The 13,183-nt window shown below is 42.2% G+C and overlaps 2 protein-coding genes across 4 annotated transcripts in view; one reads left to right on the top strand and one right to left on the bottom strand.

The window, feature by feature from the left end:
• Window positions 1–13,183, bottom strand: part of ALN (allantoinase) — a 264,097-nt gene that overhangs the window by 169,960 nt on the left and 80,954 nt on the right. The gene's annotated exons all lie outside the window — the stretch shown is intronic.
• LOC149562906 (uncharacterized) lies at window positions 2,865–5,589 on the top strand. Its single transcript, XM_089823940.1, has 2 exons — window positions 2,865–2,941; window positions 3,073–5,589. The coding sequence occupies exons 1-2, from the start codon at window positions 2,908–2,910 to the stop codon at window positions 3,669–3,671; spliced, it is 633 nt and encodes a 210-aa protein (XP_089680066.1). The 5' UTR covers window positions 2,865–2,907; the 3' UTR covers window positions 3,672–5,589.

Genomic DNA, 13,183 nt, shown 5'->3' with positions numbered 1-13,183 from the left:
CATCATAGTAACAAGAATCGCCCAAAAATTGCCTGAATCGGCGATTCCGCGACCAGATTCATGCTGTGCGATTTTTTTTGCATTGTGTATCGGTATTGCCGATTTCTGGGCCATGAATTGCCTGAATCGGGGATTTAAGCGATTCATGTAAAAATCGCCAAAATCGCCTTTAAAAATCGGGTATGAATCACCTGCGGCATGTAAAAAGGGAAGTTGAAATTTTTTAAAAATCACTTGTTTTTTTCACTTTGTTTTCGACCTATTCTCTTTGTTATAACCCTAAAGGGCCTTTTATTTGTTAAGCATGAGTAGAAGAGAGGAAAAGTGAGAGAGAAGAAGAGAAAAGAAAAGCCATAGGTTTCCAACCGGCAAGAAGGAAGAGCACCAAAGAAATCAGCAGGCCATTTGGGGAGCCCATCAATTGCTTTGGGAGCATTAAGGAGCCAATATCAACACTCCTCAACTCATTTGCAAGAGGTAAGTGCTTATTTTTTTCTTGCATGTTAGTGTATTATGCATTTTTTGTTAAATTTTTAGTGTATTATGCGTTTTTTGTTAAATTTCTATAGTTTTCAAGAATTTTAGTGTAAATCTTGAATGTTATTGATTTTTACTAAGTTGCAAGCTAGGGTTTGTTGTTTTCTAATTTTTATTAGCTTCAAACTTTGATATTTTACATAAAAAAAATTATTGCAGCAGCCTTTGCTCTCATTTTTCGCAAATTCCAATGGGTAAAAAAGATGAATGTTGAAAATATAATGAAGAGTTTCCTGGAAGAACCAAATATCAAACAAAATGCATGTTTTGTAATTTATAGATTGAAATTCCACATTGCTGCTATACCTAGACACGATGTTACAGTTTGCACTCACCAAACTCCTGAGGCAAAACGCACTTGCTTAATGGCATTAGAAAAACTTGAAAAAGACAAAGCAAATAGGAAAATGCAAGTTGAAGGGTTAAGGGGTATTGGCTCCCATGTTCCCGCATCCGCAGCCGCATCCACATCTGCATCTGCATCAACTTCTGCATCTGTAGGTTGTGTTGGAGAGGGTTCTTCTAGGCCTCCTTTTTATCCTAGTTCTTCTGCTCATGCTAGTGCTAGTGCTAGTGCTAGTCGGTCACATACTGAGACAGAGTCCCAAACCAACCTATTGCAGCCTAGAGTGCATAAAAACAGAATGGATAGTTACTTTGTGCCCCGCACTACTCTTGGTTCCCAACCCATGCTTGAGGGCATGGGTTTGAACAAGGAGATTCACGATGCTGCCAGAAAGGAGATATGCAAATTTTGGTACTTTTGCAACATTCCATTTATTGCAGCCAGCTAATTGATTCTTTTTTCTTTGTTTTCTTTAAAGTTAAAATTAAAAGTAAAAATAGAACTTTAATTATATCTACTTGTTTTATAATTTGAGTCTTTGACATATAAACTTTTATTTGTGACAGGGCTCCTTATTGGCAGAATATGATAGATGCGATTGCTATTTGTAGTCTGGGGTTTAAAGCCCCAACTGAGGCTGAGTTGAGCAGATACCTCCTAGATGAGATGGTAGAGGACATGAGGGTTGACCTCGAGGAGAACCGAAAGGAATGGATTGCAAAGGGTTGCACCATCATGACTGACGGTTGGACCGATAGGAGGAATAGAACACTCCTCAATTTTCTTGTATCCTGTGGAGGTGATTGATCATTCTACTTTCCTACATACATAATTGTAAATTTTGATTTGTTGAATGCTAATTCGTTAATGATCCATTTAATATTATAATTCGTTGTTTTGTTACTTGTAGGATATACCATGTTCATAAAATCCATTGATGCTTCCGCACATCTGAAAAATGCCACATATTTATGTGAGGCTATTGAGGAAGTTATAGAAGAGGTGGGGGAACAAAATGTGATCCAGGTGGTGACGGATAATGCAACAAATTATGTTGCAGCAAGTAAACTTTTAACTTTTCAAGTTTTGAAAATAAATTTATTTGAATTTTGAAATTTGAGTTTCTAATTGACTTAAAATTGTTGTAGGTAAACTTATGATGGAGAGGCACCCCACCATATTTTGGTCCCCTTGTGCGACGCACTGCATTGACCTCATGTTGCAGGAAATTGGCAAACTTGAGTTTGTCAAGTCATGTGTGGAAAGGGCAAAAAAATATGCAAATTCATTTATAATCATGCATTTGTCCTTAGCACAATGAGGAAGTACACAAAAGGCAAGGAGTTAGCTCGCCCAGGTATCACGAGGTTTGCCTCGAATTTCATCACCTTGCAGTCCTTGTTGACATCAAGGGATGGATTGAGGAGCATGTTTGTTGGGCAGGAGTGGATTTGCTCTTCCTATGCTATGACCACTGTAGGGTTAGATGTGGCAGATTGCATATTTGATGACGATGGTTTTTGGAAACCCGCTAGAGAAATCCTTAAGGTAAATTTATTGCAATTTAACATTTAGTATTTTGCTTTTACTTTAAGTTATATTATTTTATATTTAAGTTTTGACTCAAATTTTTTGTTTTACTTTATATGTAGGTAACTAAGCCCCTTGTAGCTTTGCTACGAATTGCTGATGGGGAGAAGCCCTCTATGGGCTACATTTATGAGGGCATGGATAGGGCCAAGGAGGCCATCAGAGCCCAATATGCAGGAGTGCAGGAGAGGTATGGCCCTATTTGGGACATCATCGATAGGAGATGGCAGAATCAGCTCCATCGACCCATCCACGCAGCAGCTTACTATCTGAATCCGGCATTTCGTTTCCGTCTTGAGTTCAAGGCGGATGCGAAGGTTCTCACTGGCTTATACACAATGATTCAGAGATTGAGTAGCAATGAAAATAGTGCTGCTGCGATTGTTGAGCTAGACCAATTCAACAATAAGGAGGGGCCACTTTTCTCTGGCAGGATGGCCATAAATGCTCAGACAACACTACAGCCAGGTAAAAATTTAAAAATATATTCAATGTTCATGAATCTAGATTCTAAACTTAAAGTTGATTATATAATGCATTAATTTTAGAGTTGTAATTTGTAAATGAGACTAATTGTTTTTGTTTTTTCCTTATTTCAGATAGATGGTGGCAAATGTTTGGGGCCACAACCCCAAACCTTCAAAAAATTGCCATCCGCATTCTGAGTCAGCCGAGCAGCACTTCTGGATGTGAGCACAGTTGGTCCATGTTCGAGCACATCAACTCGAAGAGGAGGAACAGGTTGACAGTGCAGAGGTTGAATGATCTTGTCTTTGTTCATTACAACCTTCGTCTTAGGATCAGACAGATTTTGGGCGCTGACTCCTCTCCGATCATTCTGGAGGAGATTGATCCGGAATCAGAGTGGATCACAGAGACCGTGGACCCAGTCTTCACTGAGGAAGACCGCTCGTGGGTTGACCAGGTGGATGTAGAGGCTGAGGTTGTGGCCAAGGTAGAGGAGGCAGCTAGAGCACGTTCAGGCATTGGTAGACGTGCACGCGCACGAACAGACGCAGGCCCTAGCGATGTTATTCGTGAGCCCATTGCCCATGCAGGGGACATGGCTCGGCAGTCCTCTAGGACCTACCTTACACGCCTTTCTCATAGGCAAACTGGATACTCAGAGGCTGAGGTTGAGGCTACAGCAGAGCTAGAAGATGATGAGGAGGAGGATGATGAGGATTATGAGGCTTGAGCTGGAGCCTTGTTTTTATATTTTGTTTACAATGTATAGATATTGATAGTGATACTAAATCACTGATAGACATATGTTTCAAACTTTCATGGATCTTCATCTTAGATTTATACATACATTTATGATTTGATGTCTTATAGATCTTCCTGATTTCATCTTACTGATTCTATGATTTGAATCATTATGATCATTTGATTTTTATTTACTTCAGCCAGCATAAAATTTACATTTTACTACATAATGATAACATAGTTACGTATGTGATGGATTTTATGTTTCATGTTTATGTATGTTAGATTCTATTTGATGATGTTATAGTGTTTTTAAGTTATATTCAATAAAGGGTGCATGAAATAAGTCTTAAATTGTTAAAATCTTTACATTTAAAGGGTTTTTTCAAATTTGCCGATTCACCAGCGATTCACCCCCGATTCACGATTCGATTTGGCCGTGCCGATTTCGATACGATTCCGATTTACGTTACTTTGGTTTGCATGGACGTACAAGGACCTGAAAGGAGTACCGCCGGATTTATGTGTGCACTGCATTCAGTTGATCGGAGCAGTACCTGTACGGAAGCGGTCCTACAGAATGAACAAAAATTATGCGGCACGGGTTACGGAGGAAATCAATCGGATGTTAGAGGCCAGCATTATTTTCAAGGTGCAGACCAGTGAATGGGTATCCCCGATAGTGATCTCACTGAAGAAGGACTCCACTCAGATCCGAATGTGTCGATTTCAGATGCCTGAATGCAGTCACCATCAAGGATCCGTTCCCGATCCCATTCACGAACAGCATCCTAGAGGAGGTAGCGGGACACGAGATCTACTCATTTATGGATGGTTTTTCTGGCTACAATCAGATTTCAATTGCAGAGGAGGATAAGCTGAAGACGACATTTGTCGTAGAAGATGGGGTGTATGCCTATAATCGGATGCCGTTCGGTTTGTGCAATGCGCTTGCGACATTTCAGCGGATCATACTACACATTTTTTATAAGATGTCCGTCGAAAACTTCAAGGCATTTTTGGATGATTGGTCGGTGTTCAGTGCGGAGGACAAACATCTAGCAGCATTGGGCGAGTGTATGGAAAGGTGCCGACGTGCGCGCCTGGCCCTGAACCCGAAGAAGTGCAGATTTATGGTTCTGCAGGGAAGGTTGCTAGGACACATAGTCTGTAAGGAGGGACTGAAGACAGATCCGGACAAAGTGCGAGTCATATTGGAGATGTAGCCGTCCACCAAAGTGACAGAGGTAAAATCTTTCCTTGGGCATATAGGTTATTACAGGCGTTTCATCAAAAAATTTGCCAAGGTAGCATATCCGTTGGATAGGTTAACTTGCAACACAAAATCGTTCAGATGGGAGAGGGAACAGGATGAAGCATTTGAAGGTCTCAAAGTACGACTAGCTACAACACCTATTTTGGCATACCCAGATTGGAATAAGGAGTTTCATGTACATGTTGATGCATCAAACTATGCGATCGGAGCAACTCTCGCACAAACAAGAAGCCACGAGTTGGATCACCCGATCTACGTTGCCAGTAAGTTGCTATAAAAAGCTGAACAAAATTATAGTACGACCGAATGGGAAGCATTGGGGATGGTCTATGCTGTGCAAAAATTCCGACATTACTTGTTGGCTACTCCGTTCGTGTTCTATGTTAACCATCAAGCCCTGTTGTATATGATCAACAAACCAGTCATCCAAGGAAGGATTAGCCAATGGTTACTCCTGTTGTAGGAGTTTACCTTCAAGATCATCGTACGGCCAGGGAAGAAACACGTAAGCGCGGATCATCTATCACGTATCAGAATAGGAGAACCGACAGACGGTGTGAATGATGACTTTCCTGATGCACAGTTGTTTCAGATTGCTGCACTACCAAAGTGGTACACAAGCATCGGCGAGTACTTGTCGATGGGACAGTTTCCAAGTAACATGCCACCGAATGAAAGATGGAAGTTAGTGATATGAAGCAGAACATTTCAGATGATTAATGGACTGTTGTATAAAATGGGACTTGATCAGATCCTGAGGCGTTGTGTCCTCGAGGAAGAAATCCCACGAGTACTGAAGGAAGCGCATAAAGGACCACCAGGAGGACACATGGGATCGGACACAACTGCAGAAAAGATACTTCTGGCAGGGCTATGGTGGCCAACAGTATACAATGATGCTAGGGAATGGGTCGTTGCATGCGATACATGTCAGCGAGCCGAGAAACCTTTGAAGAGAGACTTCATGCCTCTGAATCCTTCTCATGCTCAGGAGCTCTTTGAACGGTGGGCTTTGGACTTCATAGGACCTCTGAAGACGAGCAGAACCAAAAGGTGCCATTACATTGTCGTTGCGACGGAGTACTTGACTAAATGGGTGGAGGCACACGCACTACCAGACAACTCAACGGTAAGTACAGCAAAGTTTATTTATGAACAAATTATTACTAGGTATGGGATCCCATTGCAGTTAACAAGTGATAGAGGAGGACATTTTGTAAATCATGTTATCCGCCTGCTCACCACGGAGTTCAAAATTTATCATTCATTATGAAGCCCGTACTACCCAAAAGCAAACGGACAGGCCGAGGCTACTAATAAAGTTCTGGTGTTGATTATATACAAATCCTGCGTGATCGAAGGCGAGGACTGGGAGGACAAATTACCCTCCGCACTTTGGGGTTACCGCACAACATATAAAGTCACAACGGGGCACACGCCGTTTCAATTGATGTTCGGACAGGAGGCCGTAGCACCAGCAGAATTTATGATTCTGAGCCTTAGGATAGCATTGGAAAACAAGTTGGGCGACATGGAAAGTTTAAGGGAGCGGCTGTACAAACTAAACAGGCTAGCAGAGAAGCGATTATGAGCACAGTGGGCGACTGAGGAAACACAGAATAGGCGGAAAGCGTGGCACGATAAGCACTTGAAATTGAGCAAGTTTCAACCTGGACAGTGGGTGTTAAAGTATGATGGCCGAAATGAGATCAAGCAAGGCAAGTTCAAGGTTAAGTGGGTCGGGCCATATCTGATCCGGGAGGTAGGCGACAACGGAGCGATCATGTTGTGGATGATCGATGGACAGGAAGTTCTGGACACGATCAACGAGTGCAAGTTAAAAATTTATCGCACGTGGGGTAAGCCTTCGCCATCCAAAACTGTCAGCAAGAAATTGTATATATCTATCTGTTAAAAAAAAAATTTTAAAAAAATTTTTAAAAAAGAAAAAAAAATTGAAAAAAAAAAAAACCATTGTACGGCACTCGCCATACGAAAGACTCAGCTCATGTTACCGTACGGACTTGGCACATATGATGCCTTGTGAGAAGGTAGAATGTAGCGAAGGGATGAAAAAACGGGGCATTATTATTGAAGGAAATTTTCATTTTCCAACTGCTGAGGCTAATAGCAAACATTGTTCCAGTCACGCTCCACTCTGCATACCCACGGCTGCCTATCCTGCTGACATATCCATTTCTGTGCTTGTTGAGCGTTGTTAGTGGTCATTTGGAAGCCATTTGGACTATATGTTGGAGGTATTGCTTTGAAGGTTTTGATTGGAGAGCACACGCAGCAAGAGTTACAGTGCTCTTAGGGCGAAATTGATGATATAGTTGCACAGATCCTTTCTTTTGCATCAGGCGGCATGATTTTTTCACACACATTTTCTTTCAAAGCTGGGTAAACATGAAGTGATGGTGTGAGGACTTCTACAAAGGCGTAAGAGAGACATTGCAGAGGAAGGCGTCAAGAAAGTGGATCCTATGCGGGCACGATACTGGATTTGGCGTCGAATTTAACATGACTACCGTTAATCTTTCTTCACATGGGAAAAGGCAGGGAGGTTTAGAGACACGTTGTAAACAAAGAAAAACAACAAAAATAAGGATTGTAGGATTGCCCCAACACAGCACTAAGTTCCCCATCAATAGTAACGCAGGCAGAACACATCACCTCATCGTCTATGCTGTCGTGCTTTGCATTTATGCAGAGCTATTGTAGCTGTGATTTATAACAAGAATCAGCCTCCAGATCTTTGGACTGATCTTCGCCACAGATAAAATTTATACGTTTTGATCAGCAGGTTTTGTCGGCATCAGCTTGTGCTTTCTTAGTCTCTAAAGAACAATCAGGAAGAAACCCACGGCTAAAGAGGCACTCTGTACAAGCAAGCGGGAGATGGCAGTCGCAACAAGAGGTATTGAGCGTCAAATCACAACACTGTATTAGAGGGAAACAAAACTAGATTAAAAAGTAAGCAATTTTCGATCAGCAGGAGATACCTGTAAAATAAGGGAATCCGTACGGCTGTACAGCGGGCACATGAAGGAAAGGATAATAAGCATCCGCACTCACATTAAGAAGGGAATTTTCGCAAGTTGTACGGACAGGTAACTGAATTAACGACTTTCTTTTTAGCAAAAGGCATAGTATGCGATCAGCCAGTAAGAGAGCTTGGAGGAAACACCTTGAACAGAATTCAGCCATGAATAAAGATGTGCAGGCAAGACCCTCTCACGCACGATTGCGAGGAATGGACAAAAGCAAGCACAAGGCAAAAGTACAAAATCAGCCGGAGGTCCAGACAATGCCAAGGACAGTAGTCTGGGAAGGATTGAATGGTTGGAATTGTCGGAAATGGTGGGATGAACATCCAGATACTCACCTGGTTAAAGCAAGCATCAGGAAGGCACAGGTGGAGTGGGCTATCCGGATGCCACTTTTTTGTATCAGGGATTTTGAGGGCGTCTTGCAACCAATGATTGAGGCTTATGACAGGTATTCTCGAAAATGCTCAATTCCATATCTGGGGTATGACATTGTGGTATCTTTTTGGCCAACTGATTTTACGAGAGTATTTGGTATACCAAGAGCGGCGCAAGGTGGAACCAAGATTGATGGTAAACCCAAAAAGATGAGTAAGGAGACTAAGATGTAGCTAATACGGATGGTGTGTAAAGATGAGGTACAACAACACATTGATACCCTCATGGACACTTCAAAGAAAAGAGGGTTGCGAAAGTTTGATATTCGCGAAGGACATTGGAAATGTTTGATGGATGTGGTGAAAATCAAGCTTACAAGATCCAGTAGGGCATCCGACATCTCTTTTCCATTGGTCAGTATGATGAAAGGAATCATGAACGGGAAAGTGTATGACTGGGCTTCATTGTTAGCCACGCGCATGGAGGAGTTCATGACCCTGCAGCACAAAACATTCCATATGCCGCATTACGCCATTGGACTCTTTCTCAAAGCTACGGCTAGGACGATACCCCATGAGCAGCTGGAGTTAAGCCAAGTCCAACAACACCTGGCGAGCCTCCGGTAATGCAATGGAAGCATTTGGATTCACCTGCAGGTCAGAAGAGCGAGGGCCAGAAGAGGACACGGCAAGAGATGGAGGAATTGAGTAATACAGATAGTGGCTGTCACGACACATCTTGCGATGAGGATGACGACTCTGAGGGTATGGAGGTGGAACAGGAGGAGGAGGCAGAAGATGAGGAGGGTAGCATAGTTTCAGCAGTCCCACTTCGCTTTCCACGCCAGTTGACCGCTACACCGGTGACTACTACTTCAGCTCCGCTAATTCCAGCACCACACACACACCATGGCGGATGTTCACATTCCAGGGTTCGATCAGTTTCGGCTTCTAGTGGTGATGACCCCGGTCACTCTACACCCTACATCACGGCCAGTAGCAGCACCTGTACAGCCTTCAGTAAGCCAGCGGACTATATCACCAGTGGCCACGACTATGGGTACGCAACCAACAGTTCAAGAAGCAGCTCCCATACCTGTAGTAGAGGGTTTGGCTCAATCACTTCCTGTGGCGGAGCTAGTGACAGAGGAAGGAGTTAGTAAGGGAGGCACGTAGGAGCAGGTTCGGCTGGAGGTGATTGGGTCAGATGCGGTAGTCACCGTAGCAGACACTCTGTTGGGTGAGGATCAGGGTGCTCATTCCAATATTCTTGAAGCGGCACCCCAGGTGCCAGCAACAAGCGTAGCAAGTTGGGCGACTAAGTACCTGAGATGCCAACTACTTGCCCTTATCACCAGAAGCCATTCTATTCAGTCTCCCATGAGAGAGCACATGCCCTTCGAGGCCAATTGGTCCAACAGCGAGATAGTCGAGACACTGACATCACTAGAGGTGGAGGATCAGAGTGTAGCGGTAACCGAGAAAGTGGCTACAGGAACGCAGGTGTCAGACCCTCTACTAGCAGAGGAGGACACAGAAATTCATTCTCGCCTGGCTGTCATTGCAGAGCAGAGCAAGTCCATAGCAGAGTTGATGCTGACAGAGCGGCGAAGGGCAGAGGCTGGACAAAAGGCTCGGGAGACGACAGAGAAGGCTCGAGAGGAGATGGCCGATCGACTTACCACCTAGCAGATTGCGTGGGAAGCAGAGCGGACAGCCTGTTAGCACAGCTCCAGGAGAGTGCATGCGGGAAACAGCAAACAGAACAGCAGTTAGCCACAGTGGACCAATAATTAGCAACCACCGAGCAGCGGTTGGCAACAACACTTCAGGAGAAGGACTCAGCGCAGCAAGCTCACGATTAGAAGGAAGTTGAGTGTCAGGAGGTTGCTTTGATGCTAAAGGAGATGGTGGAGGAGAACTCACAGATTAGAGCTGATTTGCAGATATGCACAGAACAGGTCTATCAGCTTCGACGCAGCCGGTCTTCACAGTCAGAGACTCCACCTTCGGCTTCATGATGTATAAATCTATGTTCTTTTTTCTTTATGGAATAATGTAGTTAATGGTTGGGTTTTCTGTTCTCTAGTTGTTGGGAGATGACTTTTCTTTTTTGGGGGGGATGATGTCGGCAGGAAATAAGGTAATGGGATGTACCTGTCGGGGTAACAGGATGTATGTGTCAAGGTAACGGGATGTACCCGTCGAGGTAACGGGACGTAGGTGTCAAGGTAACAGGATGTACCCGTCGAGGTAACGGGATGTACCTGTCGGGGTAACAAGATATATGTGTCAAGGTAACAGGATGTACCCGTCGGGGTAACAGGATGTAATCGTAGGGTATCGAGAGGTATGCCCTAAGGCCAACATGTATCTGCATCGGGAGGTATCCAGAAGGTTCTATTATTGTAGTTGACATGTTGTATGTGGCCGACGGATACCTTCGAGAAGGTTCTTCGGATAGTATTTATATCTCCGTTTGGAATCATTGTAATCATCATCTTATCAAGCATAATGTAATGTTCTAGCATATGCGAATAATCTAAAGAGTCCTGTTGTTCATTGTCTATGTGCATTTCTTAATTAATCTATGCGGTAAACAACAAGAAGTTGTACCTTTTTTATGAGACACGGCAAGTGTCTGAAGCAACGAGACTAGATATTGAAATACTTCTAGTACTGGACGAGTGGCATTTGGTCAAGCACAAGCAAGATAAAGTTTTTTCAGAATCCAATAATCCGAAGGGCAATTTGAGATGCTCACATAGTTTTAGCATTCATTTGATCTCAGACCATCGCATAATGAACCTGACAACATTGAAGTCAAGGTTCAGAAAACTGAATTTATCATAATCAAACCAAAGTTCATTTTAAGAGTCTCAGTGAGTGTTTAATGTTGATGGATTTTCCGGATATGAGAAGATTAAACAGGAAGTGTGTCCACGAAGCTATGGCCCAAGAAGCAATCAAATATTCATAGAACACATAGTATCAGCGGTTTAGATAGATATTGTTCTCCTTATTTGCGTATTTCATCTGCTGGAATCTACAAAAGGAACAGCTTGTTTATCCCAGAGTCTCTAACATCTGTTGCAGAAGCAAATGCGGAATTAGACAATTAAGATGCAACTTCCAAGCTTTTTGTTCCAAGAAAGTGTTATGCTGAGTCACATGAACTGAACTCAAGTTTGGAGATTGTGTCATGGGATAAATCACTGGACGTTTCCTAACCACTATCCATAGGAGAGCTTGTTAAGGCGATGAAGGAAGTTTACGGGTAGTGGTCTTTCGTTGGCACTCAACGGATGTAGGAAGTCAGCGATATTTTCTGCAGTTTTCTTTCATGAACTGTGACGTTTCAATCCTTTTAAGCCTGATTGTATACAGGAAAAACTATGTATTTCATTAGAGTCATTTTACTTATGTATCTTTCATTTAGTTTCTCTGTATATTACCTATGATTTGAGTTTGAGGTCTCAGGTTCAGCCGAAATTATTCCATGAAGCAGCGTATGTTAAAATGATTGTATCTAATGTCGAAACAAATCTACATCTTGCAGGATAATAAGCATAGTTGTAAGAATATGGTGATGAGGGAATTATCAAAAGTTAAAGATCATAAATTATTGAGTCTTCAAACACCTTTTGCTTGGGTCTTCCGTTAAGATTTTTTTTATCCGATTACTATTAATATAACTTACAACATTTCAACTATTTGTAATAGGTGTACGATGAAGGATATAGCCTATGTGAAGAAGATTTGTCGCAGAGTATTGCTTCCTCCGTTGTGAACCTATAGAGTCGAGAATGGCCTTTTTTGCAGACATTTGATTTGCACCTGCTCAGACTGGTGTGCAACGAAATCTCAGACCTGCCTTCTACAAATACATTGATTTCTACATGGGGAAAAATCAAGCAGAGTTCCTGTGATTCGCGATTGGGAAAATAAAAACTATCAACAGATGCACGATCGAGATTCATTGTAATGACCCTCCTCAAATTTGCTCTCAAAATTGCTGATGAAAGCTCAAGGAATTTCATCAAACAATTCACATGCAAGGGACGTATGACTGATATAGTATTTCAGCTGGCTTTAAATGACTCTTTCTTCAATTTGCATCAATGAGAATCTTGTGCTAGAAGACTCCAAATGGACTACACAATGACCTAACATGAGTGTGCTACTAATTTTGACAATATTCAGTGTATATATATGATCTAAGCATGAGAAATGAACACCTACAGCCAACTGGCATTTTTACAAACAGTTGGCATGCAAACTAACTAGCTGATAAATAATGATATTGAATTGCTTAAATAACACCAGCAACTATTATCTTCTTAATTGCAATGAATCTTCTAATACAATGCTCATGAAATATGGCCAAGACTTTCGGCATTTACATGGCTTACAAAATGATAATGCTGGTATAATGCACACTTACAGCTGAAACTTATAACACCCTAAAAAACAATACTAACAAAAGAACCTGTTTGTAGATGGCTGTAATAATTTTCTTCAATGCTGCTCCTTTTGCTTTGCTTTTCCGATTTGCTTTTTCAAATCTGCTTTTTTGAGCTGCTTTTTTCGGACTGTTTTTTCAGCCTACTTTTTCGGTTCTACTTTTTCCGACTGCTTTTTCGTATCTGCTTTTTCGGACTGCTACCATGTTGAATCTCAAGACCATATCTTTCAATGGCGTCAAGATTTCCAGCTTGAAGGGATTTCGTCTTTCAAACTATTGAGACATAATCTCCAAAAAAATTTCCAATTTCTTTGATATTTTCCAAGCATACTT

The sequence above is a fragment of the Cupressus sempervirens genome, chromosome 4 (genome assembly GCF_028749045.1).
Source record: "Cupressus sempervirens isolate cs-2001-9-10 chromosome 4, ASM2874904v1, whole genome shotgun sequence".
Classification (NCBI taxonomy): domain Eukaryota; kingdom Viridiplantae; phylum Streptophyta; class Pinopsida; order Cupressales; family Cupressaceae; genus Cupressus; species Cupressus sempervirens.
This window is presented reverse-complemented; position numbering and strand designations above follow the sequence as displayed.